This window comes from Danio rerio, chromosome 18, assembly GCF_052040795.2.
Source record: "Danio rerio strain M-AB ecotype USA chromosome 18, GRCz13ab, whole genome shotgun sequence".
NCBI classification, from domain to species: domain Eukaryota; kingdom Metazoa; phylum Chordata; class Actinopteri; order Cypriniformes; family Danionidae; genus Danio; species Danio rerio.
The window spans coordinates 13,479,297-13,494,632 of record NC_141038.1 but is presented as its reverse complement, the minus strand read 5'-3'; the positions used below and the strand labels follow the sequence as shown (position 1 = coordinate 13,494,632).

Here is a 15,336-nt window from a genome sequence, read left to right as displayed (position 1 = left end):
AAAAAAAAAAGAAAAGTAACAATATGCAAAACAAGAATGCAAAAAAAATAAAAAATAAATAAAAAAAGTAAATTGCATTATGATAAATGTAAACTAAAATTTAAAATGACACACAAAAATCCAATATATTTAATGAGATACAGAAGATTCCGTGGCTTTTACATGTCGGGAATAGACATTTTAAAATGTCCATGGTATTCCAAAAATCCCACAACCCGTGGGAGCTTTGATTAATAAAGAAAAGAAATAGGGAAAAAATTATGGATAATAAATGGATAAGTGAAATAAGCACACTCATTAAATATTTTTTATTAATAAAATATATCTAAAAAAGATTTAATAGGGGCTTGCTTAATAAAAAAACTTGTGATAAACTTTAAATTACACATGCTTATCGTGCTTTAGCAGAAATGTTGGAAAAACTTTATATTACGCCACAAGTCATGAACAATTAACTAAGACTATTACGAACTATTATGAACAATTAACTAAGACTATTACCTCAGTAAACTACTAAATACCAGCTTATTAATAATTAGTTAGGTAGTAGTTGAGTCAATAAACAATTAATATTTTAATAATAGATAAGCAATAAGCCAGTAGTTACTAGCATGAATTGTGACTAAAGTGTTACCGAAAGGTCATTACCGAAACGCACAGACAGGAAAGAAAACGAAGGGAAGGAAAATGACACAGAAAGAGAAACAGGGAAGAAAATAGACAGAAGAGGAAGCTTTCCCAAGCATTAGAAACTACGAAGGGAAGTAGAACGGGAAAGATTGTGTATATTTAAAAAAGGATGTGATGTTCAGGTGCATGAGAAAAAGTTACACATTTTTCAAAAGCAGAAAAAATGGTCAACAGAGGACAATAGTGACCATTTTTAAACTGCCCTGAATACTCTTTTTCAATAATGATGCCTAGTCAAACCAACCAACCCTGGCCCTTTCTTCACCTGTAATTAGCATGCGTTTTCAGTGATCCGATCATAAGTGGTCAGCCGACATGCATTACTGACACAATTAGTATTAGCCAGCGTTCAAATGCATCTCTTGTGACCTCTTGTCTTTGGATTTGGTTGAGGAACTTCTCTTTTATTTAGTCAAGCTCTACCCTGCATCATTTTCACAGAAATGATCAGAGTGACGCACAAGCACAATTGAATGAACAAATCCAAGTTGGTTATAAGTAAGCGGGAAAGCAAGCAAATGAAAAGGCTGTAGATGGCAGCTACGATTGTGACCGCAATCGGAGTGTTTTAACAGAGCAAATTGTTTAAGTGCTCTTTCTCGTGTCCAATAAAGATCATGTAAAGATACTACTAGGCAAAGAGTAAGTGAATGATTCTTGAAATTGGATTTTGCGATTTACTGTGAATAAAGCGACCAGTTTTTTTTCTTGTTAAAGCAGTTTTCAGATTTTTATATATTACTTTACGTAAAAAAAAAGTTGGGAAGGTTGTGATTTTCTTTGTAGCCTGTTTGGTTCATGACTTGTAACCCTGTAACAAAGACTTGTAAAAAAAATAATTCTGAAACTAGATAGATAAAATGATAGATAAACAGAACGATAGATAGAACGATAGATAGAACGATAGATAGAACGATAGATAGAACGATAGATAGATAGATAGATAGATAGATAGATAGATAGATAGATAGATAGATAGATAGATAGATAGATAGATAGATAGATAGATAGATAGATAGATAGATAGATAGATAGATAGATAGATAGATAGATAGATAGATAGATCAAAGGGCACTAATGATAGAAGATCAATAGGCACTAATGTAAACTGTGGTTCTTCAAATAGACCATGACTGTCGTAAATTTTGACTTCATCAATTACAAATTATCAGACCAGAGGTTTTGAATATCAGGAAATAGACTTTATTCTCCATAATAAAGCCGAGAAAGAGCAGAGCAGACCCCAGAGCATTCTGAAGTCTCTCCTGGACACCTTCTGAAGTCTCTCCTGCACCTTCTGAAGTTTCAGTGTGTTTGTTACAATTTTTATACAGGATTATTTGACACACCCCTAAGTCTCTTTTTAACTCTTGACCATTTTTGAATAGGTTTTTAGTCTAAGGGGTCCTGCTATTCTTGGCTCTCAGCCCACTAGCTCATGTCAGCAGAGATGTTACAGGTCTATGTCAGCAAAGTATAGATGCAACTTATGCAAAGGAATAAGTGTTTACATACATTGTCATGATAGGATAATAACTTGATAATATGTTACTCATTCTAACTTCTGACACATATAGCTTCATAGAAGTATTTAACATATATGATCAGTGCTTTACATATTCAGTTATTCTACACAATCAGTCACTCAGCCTTCTCCTAGTGTTGCTTCTTTAGTGCAGGCAATGGCATACTCATCTTACACAGACATATCACTGTATTTTTAACACAGGCTGGCATGTTTGCTGCAAACACTACATACATTTTGAGAAGAGAAAATTAACTCCTTTACACTTAGAAAATACTTCACACTGAGAGAATAGAAATCTTCTTCATGACCAGCCTTTAACAAACCCATAACACAATATTAACACACAAAATAATGGGCCAGAAGTTCCTGCCAAGCAGAACAGTTGGAGGACTATCAAGTTTTGGCTTCTAGATCTCAAGAGACATATGCAATTTTTTGATTGGGCTGGTAACTGATTTTGCACACAATCCTCACATAAACAGTAAAAACACAATATGCTACACTGCTGCTTAAATGAGACTTGTATTCAAACATGCAATGCTAAACAAATATTTGACCTAATTAATAAATGCCAATTCAGTCTGTACTATACAAATTATTACATATAGTTGAAGTCAGAATTATTATTATTTCCCAAATTATGTTTAACAGAGCATGGACATTTTCACAGTATGTCTGATAGTATTATTTCTTCTGGAGGAAGTCTTATTTGTTTTATTTTGGCTTTATTTTGGTTTTTTAAAAGCCATTTTAGGGTCAAAATTATTAGCCCCTTTAAGCTATATATATATATATATATATATATATATATATATATATATATATATATATATATATATATATATATATATATATACATATATATATATATATAATCTACAAAACAAGCCATTGTTATTCAATATCTTACCTAATTACCCTAGCCTGCCTAGTTAACCTAATTAACCTAGTTAAGCCTTTTAATGTCATTTAAGCTTTATAGAAGTGTCTTGAAAATATCCAGTAAAATATTATTTAAAAAATCTTCTCTCCTCTAAACAGAAATTGGAGAAAAAATAAACAGGGGGGCTAATAATTCTGACTTCGAGTGTATATAAACAATGCAGCACTCATAGAACACAAAAGAAAATATAAAGCATTTTTAAGCGTTTAGTCAATGGTCTCCATAACACAAGTGAGTAAATTATGAAAAAGAGAAGGTAATTGCCTTGTTTTCACAGATTTATCCCACAACAAATATTACACCAAACTATGTTTACTATCAACGACTTAACAGCTGTGTAAACAGAACATTACCTTTAGTTGGCCAAAACCAATACTTCCGACGATGCTTCATTTTGCGCAGTCCATTCCCCATGGTATGTTTCTTTGTGATTACATGGATGCCGATTTCAGATTGATTTTTAGATCTCAAGCAGGGAGTCGGATCAACAGGCTACTCTCTATTCTCTGACAGCCCTCTGCTGTTTTCATTCCTGGAGTCACTGTAAAACTTCTCATTGCTGACATGTTGGAGCTCATTACACTGAGAACTGCTGGTCACCTACCGGAGGCAGTGCGGTGGAGGAGAGCTTTCCTGAGGCTAGAGCCCAGACAATCCATCACTGTCCATCAGCGAGACTTAATAACGCACTGAAAATGAGTTAAAGACACCGAGAGGTTCAATCCAGGGGTTTCACAAAAAATAATAGTGACGAGAAGGCAGGGAGAGAAAGTGAAGCCCAGCTTCCTGTATAGGAGAAGAATGGGCAAAAATATCCTCCGCATCGCCATTTCCTCTCTCAGTCCCTCTTGTGCTCACCTCTAAAAAAAGCAGCTCAGGTTACAAAAATCAAGCTCTAAAAGAATTTCCTAATAGATTTATTTTTTTGCAAAAATCTTTAAATGTAAAAACGGAAATATCCTAATAATGCCAAGGTTTTGTTTGTACATTTATTGACGACACTTCTTTGACGAAAAATAAATGGTTTATGGCTTTAAAAGATCCTAAAATCCCACGATGAGGGCTGTGAGTTCTTCAAAGTTTCTTCATTAATTGATGGAAAAAGAAATGTTTTGTGGTTTAAATTGTCAAAAGTTCCTAACATCCCTTGAAGACTGCAGGCTTTCGATGTTTCTTCATGCACTGACACTGAATAAAATAAACATTTTGAGGCTTAAAACTTGACACAATAATTTAAAAAAATGTGTCAAAAATTAATTTGATATATTTATATTTTATAAGTTTAAATGTTGTTCAAGGTTTCTTTATTCACAGGTGTTAACTTGGAAATAGTAAAAAAAATAAAATGTCTGTTAAACCGTTTTTAAGGTGTATGTAATGTACCGTATAATATGTTATTTTAGATAAATCTGTGTTTTTGAAATGAAGAGAGCAGAAGTCAATGAAGAGAGCAGAGTTGGAAGTCTGAAGTGTTTACTGCTCCAAAATGTTTCCTAAAATTAAATATGGTGTTCAAAAGGTAAAAAAAGTAAGTTTTTTACTCAGACATTTAAAAAAAACTTAATTTAGAGCAACGATCATAATACGACACTGTGATACTGTGGTATTTTTATCCGAGGCTATCATACAGACCAAAACTCATACCAGCCCATGCCTAGTTACAATTCCTGAAACCTTTTAAGATCTTTAAACCCCATTAAGATTCCAGTTTTTCCAATGCTTCTTCATTCATTGATGTGATTCAAAAATATAAATGATTTATGGTCATTTAATATGGTGTAAAACATGTTTTAAAAAAAAACAATATCTTGTTAAGATTGATTTCAAGGTCTTCAACATTTTTTTTTTTCGGTCATCAGTGTTGTCTAAACTTCTATTCCATAAAAACATGCAAAAAGACAGACATTAAAATCCAGTTAAGATTCCACAACTTTCATTGCTTCTTTAACCATTAGTGTTGATTGGACAAATGGCACATTTTAGGACTATTCCACGATTTTCCATTAAATCCAAAAATCCAGCAGGATCCCAAAGATTTTAAAAGAGGCTCCCAGTGCTGAAAATCTCCAAAAAAAAAAAAAAAAAAAAAAAAAAAAAAAAAAAGAGTCTGTCCTAGCCCAGACTTGATGCTGGAGCTCCAGGATCGCCCCATTCCTCCAGCCGCAGGGAGGGGAACTCTAGACAACAGTCAGGAAACTCCAGCCCTGCGCAGTGTTTGTCAAGCAGCTGAATCTCAGCCAAGCTGATCAAGAGGAAGGGGCATGGGCAGGACTGTCCCGGCTGGGTGGAGAGGTGTGTTGGGTAAAAGTTTTAGCCTCCATTGCTATCACTGTAGTGCTATTTCTTATCAGCAAACAGAGCAGAGACCTGACCTGGCTGAGTCAACCGGTGATGAAATCAGACATTAAGGGTGTTTATAGTCAGGAAGAGTATAAACTGACAGGAAGTGACAGAGGTAGATTAAGCCAGAGTATCTCTTTAACCTGATGACCAACCAATATAATATTATATGACTAACACAAGACCTTGCAACACCCAGTCTGTCATGTATTGTGTTCTTTAGAATAGGCAAGAAGGGAATTCACCCTCCCGTCAAGAACGTGAGCAGGAATTTTCAAGCACTTACAGGAAGTGCGTCATTTTGTATTGACCTTGCCTGCGAACCTAAACAATCCCTCAAAATGCTTTTCAAATGAAGTTCATAAATAAAAGTAAATGGCAAATAGCTCTACAGATTAATTTACATGGAAAACAATGAACTTAAATTTCCCCTAATGAATTTACATTTGGGGAACAAGGATAATTGTCTATATGAAAACTATAGATATTCAACTAACTAACTAGCTAACAAAATGAACAAATAAACAAACAAACAAATAAGTAAAATATTTAGGTGGTCCTATTCAAGTAAATTTCCAGTAGATGGTAATAAATTAACCATTAACTAAATAAAGTTATCAACTACTTCTCCTAAGTCTGGTCTTCACTGTGACATGATCGTACAAAAAATATTGCAAATGCCTTGTTTACTATTTAAATATTTATTAGCGATTCAGATGTTTTTACACATGATATGCAGAGAGAAGCAATGAATATTTTAAAGATGAGATTTAACTTCTCCATTTTAAATGTACATATTGACACCTGACATTTTGGGGAAATGCTTGCAAGAACAATCTAACAACACAGACTGCTATAAACACACTGCAGAAGTTGCACTTTTAACGCTTTCAATGTGCACCTTTAGAAATAATCTCAGGAAATGTCCATACGGCTGTGGACGTGCTGAGAGAAGGCTGCAAAACCATTTTATGTTGCACTGCTGCCATCTGCTGGATATTTTTTACAAATAATTTTTTTCAAGTTCACCCAAAAATGTTGGGTTTTCTCATCCTCCTGTTTCTTTTTGTTTGTTGTCGAACACAAACGGAGATATTTATAAATAAGCTAAAAATAAATACTAAGAAAACAGAAGAAATGGTATTTGACCCAAAGTGTATAGGTGACCATCGTCAAGTGGTTGTACAGGACCATCCTTTCACACAGTCTGAAACCTATAAGTACTAGGGGATTTACATCGACAGTTCTTTCACATGGAAAACACACATTGAGTGGGTTTGTTTTCAATTACACCTGAGATTGTATTTTTTACGGAGGTTGCGTCTTTTTGGAGTTAACAAGAAGCTCATGATGTTGCTTTATAAAGCAGTTCTTGAAAGCTTTTAAGGTATGGTATCACAGTGTGGTTTGGCAACCTATCTGTACAGTGTAAATCTAGGTTCATGCATCTCTTAAAGACAGAATGGAAAATTGTTGGGCACGATGAATATTTTAATTCTCAAGTTTTGTATGAGAATTGTGTTTTCAAGCAGGTGGAAAGGATTGTAAACGATCCAACTCATTTTTTGTTTCCACATTATGAACTGCTTCCCTCTGGTAGAAGATATAGAGTCCCAAAGTGTACTGTAGGTGAAACCGTTATAAGAAATCCTCTATACCTATTTCCGTGGGTTTATTTAACAAGAGTCTACTGTATCTTAATTAGCATTATACATTTTGTAACTGCTGTATTTTGTATTGTTTTTATTGTTTGTTTTTATGGAATGTCTGCAGCAATATGGTGATGCACATAACAAATTTCCTGTCAAGGACAATAAAGTTTACTACTACTACTATAATTGTTTGAAAACTGGAAGCCATTGACTTCCACAGTATTTCTTTACTAGATAAACTACCACTTTCCAACATTCTTCTATAAATATATATATATATATATATATATATATATATATATATATATATATATATATTTTTTTTTTTTCTTTTTTTTTTTCAACAGAGGAAAGAAACTCAAAGGTTTGGAGTAAATAGTGAGTATTTTTTATTTTTTAGGGGTGAACTAACCCTTTAAAATATCAAAAAGTGTCATTAAAATAGATTATTAATGCCAATGATATGACTGTATTTATGATAAAGCAGATCACAGAGCTCTTGCTGAAATGATGTCCTGTGGACCACTTCATTCTCAAATATTTACTAAAGGATAATAGAGGGTGTGTATCGTGAGTTATTTATAGCCCCTCTCCAGAACATCTCTTACATCGCAAACTTCTAAACAAAGTCTGTGGCTCTGACATTCAATAAGTGTCTTCTTCAACGGTTTTATCTATAAAATATTAACTTCAGTGTCACTCATTTCATTTAATCGTTAACATGCATTTGGTCAAATTTTTGTTACTTTGCTAATATCTCAAAAGAAGATGTGAGTTTTTCAGAAGTGCACAGAAACAGCTCCCAAGGGTCTCTGCTCTTTGCCCTGGTCATGTGCACAATCAATTCTATTGTTTATTGTTTAAAGCAGATGAAAATGAACACGGCCAGATAATTTTTTTTAGCTTGAATTGCCATACTTAAATATCTTTAAAACCTGTTTTGACACATTTTAATCTGTTTTTAATTTGTATTCTTTGTCGTTTATATTTCTCATGCTTGTATTTTTCTTTTGTTTCTTTTAGTCTTGTGTACGTAAAGCATTTTAAATCACCATTGTGTATGAAATGTGCTATATAAATAAACTTGCCTTGCCTTACTATAAGAAAGCAAATGTCATGATTAGCTTTTTTAAATGAGAGTAGACAAACGTACACTAACCTACTTTCTCTTGACCTCTTAATATAGCACAAGAATAACTTTATGGTTTACTTAGTGATTTCTTTGTAAATGTATAAAGTTTTTCATACTACGCTGATCTGCATTTTCTAATTATGCTGATCTTCAAGATATATAGAATCTGTATCATCTATCACTATACAAATATTTTAAAGTCTGTCTCTTTAGAACAGTGCACAAGTTTTAACAACTGATTATGTTTTTATTACTTTAAGTATCTATTTTCGTTTCAGTGCCTTATGAATTTATCTGTAACTTTGTCCTATGCTGCCTGTTTTGACCAAGAATACCTGGTAAAAGAGATATTGTATCTCAATGGGACTTTCCTTTTTTCCCTTTAGTTTTTGTAATAGATGTCTGACATATAAACTTGTATTAGGGTGGATAATGAGCTTTTATCCATCAAAACAATGAAGTTTAGTAGAATTTTAAAGTAGATTTTCTTTTTGTTGCTATATTCCTGCACTGCAAAAAAAAAAAAAAAAAAAAAATCCTGGTTGCCTTACATTTTTAAGCTAAATAAAATTAACCATTGAGTGCATTAAACTTAGGTTAAACTGACTTAAAACAGCTTTCATAACTTATAGAATTAAGTCAGGACATGATTAACTTAGTTTAGGAAATTACAATAAACTAAAAACATATGCTGTCATGACTAATCGATCATATACTGTTTTACAGTGTGGCCAAAAATAAAAAATACCAACACAATCTCAAGGCAATTCGTAACTGTTTGATTTAGTGGCTAATTCGTATGATCTAATTCGTACTATTTACTACGATTTGCTCATCACTCAATGACGGTTGGGTTTAGGGGTGATTAGGTGCCACGCCTCCTTTTAAAAAAGTACAAAAACATATAATTGTGAAAACATCATTACGAATCTGGTGACAGTGTAGGCAGTATTATGGATTACAACAATTTTCTACATCAGTCCCTATAGCATCAAACTTTTCTTTTCCACCATTAATGATGGGACAGCACTTTTTCTCAATGGACAAATTACAGCTTATCAATGTTTAACGATTTATATACAGATTATGTTTTTCCATCTTTTTAACAGATTTCAGATAAGTTTTCGTCGCCCAGAATAATTTTTTTCTGATACCTAAAGGTTTAAAGTTTTATCCGTAATATGTATACTCGGTTTCCTAGCCTTCCCTCCCCTACTCCTATGGATCTAAATTTTGAACCAGTATCTATTGGGAACAATATGATTTCAGTTTTTATGACAAAATACGTTCTCTGCATAGCAGCTCATCGACATCCTTAAAAACCCAACGGGTAAAAGACTTATCAGAGAACATTTCAGCTGAACTGAGGGAAAAACATTTTATACAGGGTACATTCCTCATCTGTGCGTACTAAACATGGTTGGATTCAATGCAAAATACTTCATCGTTCTCGTTGGACTAAGGTCAAGTTTTCAAAGGTTTACTCTGATGTTGATCCTCGCTTTGACCATTGTCGTCATGCTTCTGCAACACTGGCACATGCGTTTTTGGTTTTGCCCAACTTTTTCTGAAAAGTTTTATAAAATTTGGGGTTCTATACTTGAATTTATGGAAACGTATACTCTCTGCATACTGGATCATAGTTAATTTTTACATTCTTCACTGCTGTATGACATCTCATGTGACATCATGACCAGGCTTTTAGTTTGGTGTAAAACAATTGATTTGGTTGGTACACGATTATTATTACTATTATAATTTTTTATTCTGTATTATCATTTGTTTATTCTTTTTTAAATATATTTTTTCATTTTTTTCAATAAATCTGCAGGTTAATCTCTAACTTATATCTGGAGAATAATTGTCACAATCATTTGGATCCTTGTTTACTTCTTGAAGCTCATCAAGAGAATGCCAAGAGTGTGCAAAGCAGTAATCAAAGCAAAAGGTGGCTACTTTGAAGAACCTAGAATATAACATATTTTCAGTTGTTTAACACTTTTTTTAAATTATGTATATAATTACAGTCATGTTAATTTATAGTTTTGATGCCTTCAGTGTAAATCTACAATTTTCATAGTCAAGAAAATAGAGAAAAGTCTTTGAATTAGAAGGTGTGTCTAAATTTTTGGTCTGTACTGTATATATATATATATATATATATATATATATATATATATATATATATATACATATATATATATATATATATATATATATATATATATATATATATATATATATATATAAATGGATGGATGGATGGATGGTTGGACGGATAGACGGATGGACAGACAGACAGACGGATAGATATTCTATAGATATTGCTCAACAACAAAAAACTGCCATTCAAAGATAGAAAAGACAAAAAAAATTGAAGGATCATATGTAACATATATCTTGTACAAACTTGTATGTTGTAATATTGGATCTATATTGTCACCCATTGTGTATTTCTGCACTGTTGTATTCTTGTGAGCAGCAACTTAACTCAGAAAATTCTTCATAAAGCACTGTTAATCAGTAAATAAGCTTATAAATTCAGCTCCCACAAACATCAAGAACAATGCAAGTCCTTATGCTCATTCCGATTCAGTGGGCAGCCAAGCTAACAAGCACAGAAAGTGGAGCTTCACTGGATAAATGAGACCCACTGCAGTCTCTTGAATAAGACACTGTACCAAGAGGTCTCTGGACTGACAATAATGAATAGCCAGCCTTAGGAGACATCCGGTATTATATAGAAAATCACTTTTTTGCCAAACCTAAACAACACAAATCTCAATTTTAAATTCATATACAACTACAACATGCAATGAACCACTATGTATTGTTGAAAGGCACATTCTGCATTAGCATTCATCCATTCACGTTCACGCTGAACTCTATGGCATGTTTTAACATTTCTACGTTCATTCGTGGCCGTGTTGTGCCATGCAATAGTTTTGTGCGTGACTGTTAACCCTATAAACACACAGAGTTTGTGGTATAACAGAAGTAATCTTGCACATTCCTTGTCCTTGAGCTATAGTATTATGCAGGCAGAGGTGCATACCCAGTCAGAGATGAGACATGTCGCTATTGCAAACAGTGCAGCACAACCCGTTGGGACTTGTTCATGCTCACATCCTGAGCTTTCAGTACAAACAGGGCTTTCATCCAAGGAGGAAAATGGAGCCTGGCGTGTATTCCAACTCATTTTCCAAATCTCTTGTGTGCTGTCAAAGATTTAGGCAAGACACAATAATAAACCTGAGCATGAATGCTGTCTAAGCTGCTTTTATATTAATAATAAGACATATAAATGCACTTTGGAAAGTAGATTTCCTTTATTTGATCAATAATAAATTTGATTTAGAACTGCACTGTTCTGTTGGACAGGGCCTCTACAAACATGTCAGTCCCTATTTTATACATATATTATAATAAAGAGTCTTCTTATGCAGAGTATATACAGGAATCAGAAAGTGAAATTCAATACCTTTTAAGACCTTTTTTAAGACTCTTTCCATACATTTAAGACATTATATCCACTTTAGGTTTCAACGAGAAACATAGGTGAGATTTTAACTTACAGTATATTTACAAAATATTTATGCAAGAAACTAATCAAAAACTAAAATATTATTTAGATACCGAATAAAAATCTATTACCTCAAGCTAATTCAGCAGTTTGGCGTCTTTATAATTGCAGAAATAATAAAACAAAGCAGCATGATGTCAAATCTAGCAGGATTTCATTGATTTCATAAACTACACAGAATCCTGACATTCGCAGATTTAATTTAGGCAAACTTCAGCAAACAACCATACATTGCATAAACAAAAAATTATATAAAATTGAATACCTTGCAAAATAGCATATAATACTTTTTAGCAGCCTTAAATTTTCTCTACAGTGATGATTTAGCAACTTTTAATACTTTTTAAGACCCTGCGGACACCCTGCTATGAATTATAGTTTTATGTTTGAGCAAAATGCTGTTTTTATTTTTATTCAGCCAAACATAATGACCTTTCTTACAAATATAAATGCTGACATTTAGGCATGGGATGAAAACTGATTTCAAGGTATACTGCGGTTTGGAAAAGTCTATTGGAAAAGTCTAAGACGGTCTAAAGATTTTAAAACCGTCAAAGTTTTCTGAAATACCATTGCTAAGGTATATGTACATTTTTTTTTACTTATTAATTTTATTGACTTTTTAAGAGCAACTGTATCTCCATCTGAAAAAAAAAATCCACATCAAAAATTACTGGTCCAAATTATTTAAAATGTTTCTTTAAATTAAATATATTGTGTTCAACTGGCAAAAAAGTTATTGCTTTTTACCCAGACATTAAAATATAATTATTTATTTTGGAGCAGTAAACCGTGAAACCATATTTTTATGCAAGGTTATTATGCCGTCAGAATCTTATACCGGCCCATGCCTACTGGCATTTAGAGCATTTTCTTTACAAAATAACAAAAATGTATATTTACCAAAATACCAATGTTTTAAGTCAAGAAATGTTTACAAAAACAAAAAATCTACAATCACAACCAGAGTGGGGTGTAATGCATTCCACAGTAAAGCGTTACTGTGGTCTAATAAAATTTTGGGGGAATAAAGTATTGTAATGAATTACATTTTAAATTTGTGTATAACTAAAGTTAGTGTAATTGCGTTACTTGCATTACAAATATAGCTTTTAGAAGAAAAAAGCTTCTTTTAAATCACGTTTTCTGCTGCATCGTCAGTAAATGAGCATGCGTTGTTAAATTGCTGGTAAACGCAAGTTAAAATGGCTACTAAGGAGAGTGGTTGCTCCTTTAAGTGGTTGCTCCTTTTGGAAATACAGACATCACTTTGATTTCATTGAGCGTAAAAACAAAAAGTATTGCTGTGAAATGCAGTCTAAAGAACTTTGACTGCTTTTACCTCGACCAGCAGCTTCCTTAAGCACTTTAATAGAAAGCATTCTATGATAACCAATGGCACCCAAAATCACAGTGGCCCAACTCAGCCTAAATTGATTTTTTTTTATGTGCAGCATCAGGAGTGGAGGTATCTTCTGAACACGAAGAGAAGCGTAGCTGCCTGTTGACCTTATTCTAAAATGCGGAAGTGCGCCTGTTTTCGCGATTGTCTTAGAACTTCCGATTCAGTCGCCTATGGGAGAAATGACTAGGAATAATAAACAGGAGAAAACGGTCAAACTACTTGCTCTACAAACAAATGTTTGCATGACTCTACAGACCAAGTAAAATAATATAATAAGAAAATATCAAATTGCAACATCAAGCAGCGTAATGAGCAGTTTTTAACGTTAAAAAATGAATGGAAGTGAATGAGACCGGAAGTCTCAAGCCAAAAAGATTCAAATGGCAGCGCCCACTCGTCAGGGGAGAATAAGGTGAATAGGGCCATTCACATATTGCATCTTTTGCGCGCACATTTCCCAGACGCACCCAGATGAAAACGGTGAGTCACGCGACAAAAACTGACCAATCAGATTATTTGGATACACATTTTGGTAGACTAACTACCTCAGACAAACAAAGAACACCCAAACACTGCAGGGCTTCTTCATTGGATGTCAATGGTTACAGGTAACTTCAAAATAATTTGTAATCTGATGACATTTTACATGAATTAGTAACGTAATCAGATTACAGTTTTTCAGTAGTACTTTGTAATCTATTTTTTAAAGTAACTTTCCCAACATTGATCACAACAAATTGCTTGCATTTTTTTTCTGAAAAATAGGCAAGTAAATAAATAAATAAATATTACTGTATTGCTATTTGCAATTTGGAAAAACATATCTAGACATTTAGAACAATATATAAATAACAAAACAAGTTTTCTCTTATTTTTTCTCCAAACATACACACAAATTGGGTTTATATTCACACATTCGGGTGAAATTATTTTAGAAGCCCGTGACTACCAAAGTACAACATTGTTCACAGTCAAATAAATAGTGATAATGCTGTTTTAAAGTCATCCTTGCATGCGATTTCAAACCCAATATTCAAAGGCTATACCATAAACAATATACTATAGGGAGCATGTCACAAGTTGTCACTGAATGAATGTGCGAATATAAAACCAACTTTACCAACTGTACCACGTGGAAATTAACAATATCAAAAACATTATCTCAAATTAATACATTATAGTGTATTGATTGCATATAATAGACTTCAAACGTGTTTTGCAAGTAAAAACATCAATCGCGGACCAATACACGCTATCGTTGAGGCGATATAATGTGTCAAATTATTAATATACAGTGGTACATTTTGTTAACTTGACGTGTAAACAGTCTGTCGCAGCTCTCAGTGTGCAGGAAAATGAATTACAGATATCGTGATGATAATCATCACCCCCTTTAAACAAACAAAAACTGTTCAGTCAATGTCAGTGTGTTAGCTCCTGTCACAAGCTAACCTTACAATTTCTTTGACATTTACAAGCAAAATAAATTCTCTACTTATGTCCTTATAAGTAGCACAGGAGCATTCATTTGTTGATAACATAACTGTTTTCACGAAACATATAGCCTACATCCAGTGTTTTGTACTTCCAGTGTGAAGATAAGCGTATAAGCGGACTACGGGTCTCACCTGACCGCTGCACTCACCTGAGCATTCTGCGCATTCCTCCGCCGGCGACCCTCCGGTTTGCTTCGGTTTAGACTTTCTTCGGATAGCGTTTCTCCTCAGTTCACTCATGTTGTCGGTATTTCGCTCCAACATTTAACAGATTTGGCGCATGTACTGAATCCTTTGCATATAAAAAGCGGTCGTTTTATGTCCCCACAGCATTTCACCAACGGTTGTAGTGTGTTGCGCAAGTATAGTAAAGTGAAACGTTCGGATTAGTGTTGGCTCTTAAAGCTGTACACAGTACTGAGAGTCATTATCGCTTTATCAGCCCACATCACCGCCCTCTACCAGCTCAGATAGCTCGATAGGTCTAATCATTTCCTCTGAGCTTGTGCGGACTCTCTACTGTAAATTTGGACTTACCGAGTTGAGTTTAGGAGAATTTTGATTCAC

At 33.6% G+C, this 15,336-nt stretch overlaps 1 protein-coding gene across 6 annotated transcripts in view; it reads right to left on the bottom strand.

The window, feature by feature from the left end:
• The window catches only part of fgd4a (FYVE, RhoGEF and PH domain containing 4a), a 102,903-nt gene extending 87,723 nt beyond the window's left edge, over positions 1 to 15,180 (bottom strand). For 2 of the 6 annotated variants that reach the window (XM_087292067.1, XM_087292071.1), the window contains exon 1: positions 3,515 to 4,001. In XM_087292067.1, coding sequence (XP_087148193.1) covers positions 3,515 to 3,575 — 61 coding nt within the window. In that variant the 5' untranslated portion in view covers positions 3,576 to 4,001. 6 annotated transcript variants of the gene reach the window in all.
• Between the last annotated feature and the right edge of the window lie 156 nt (positions 15,181 to 15,336).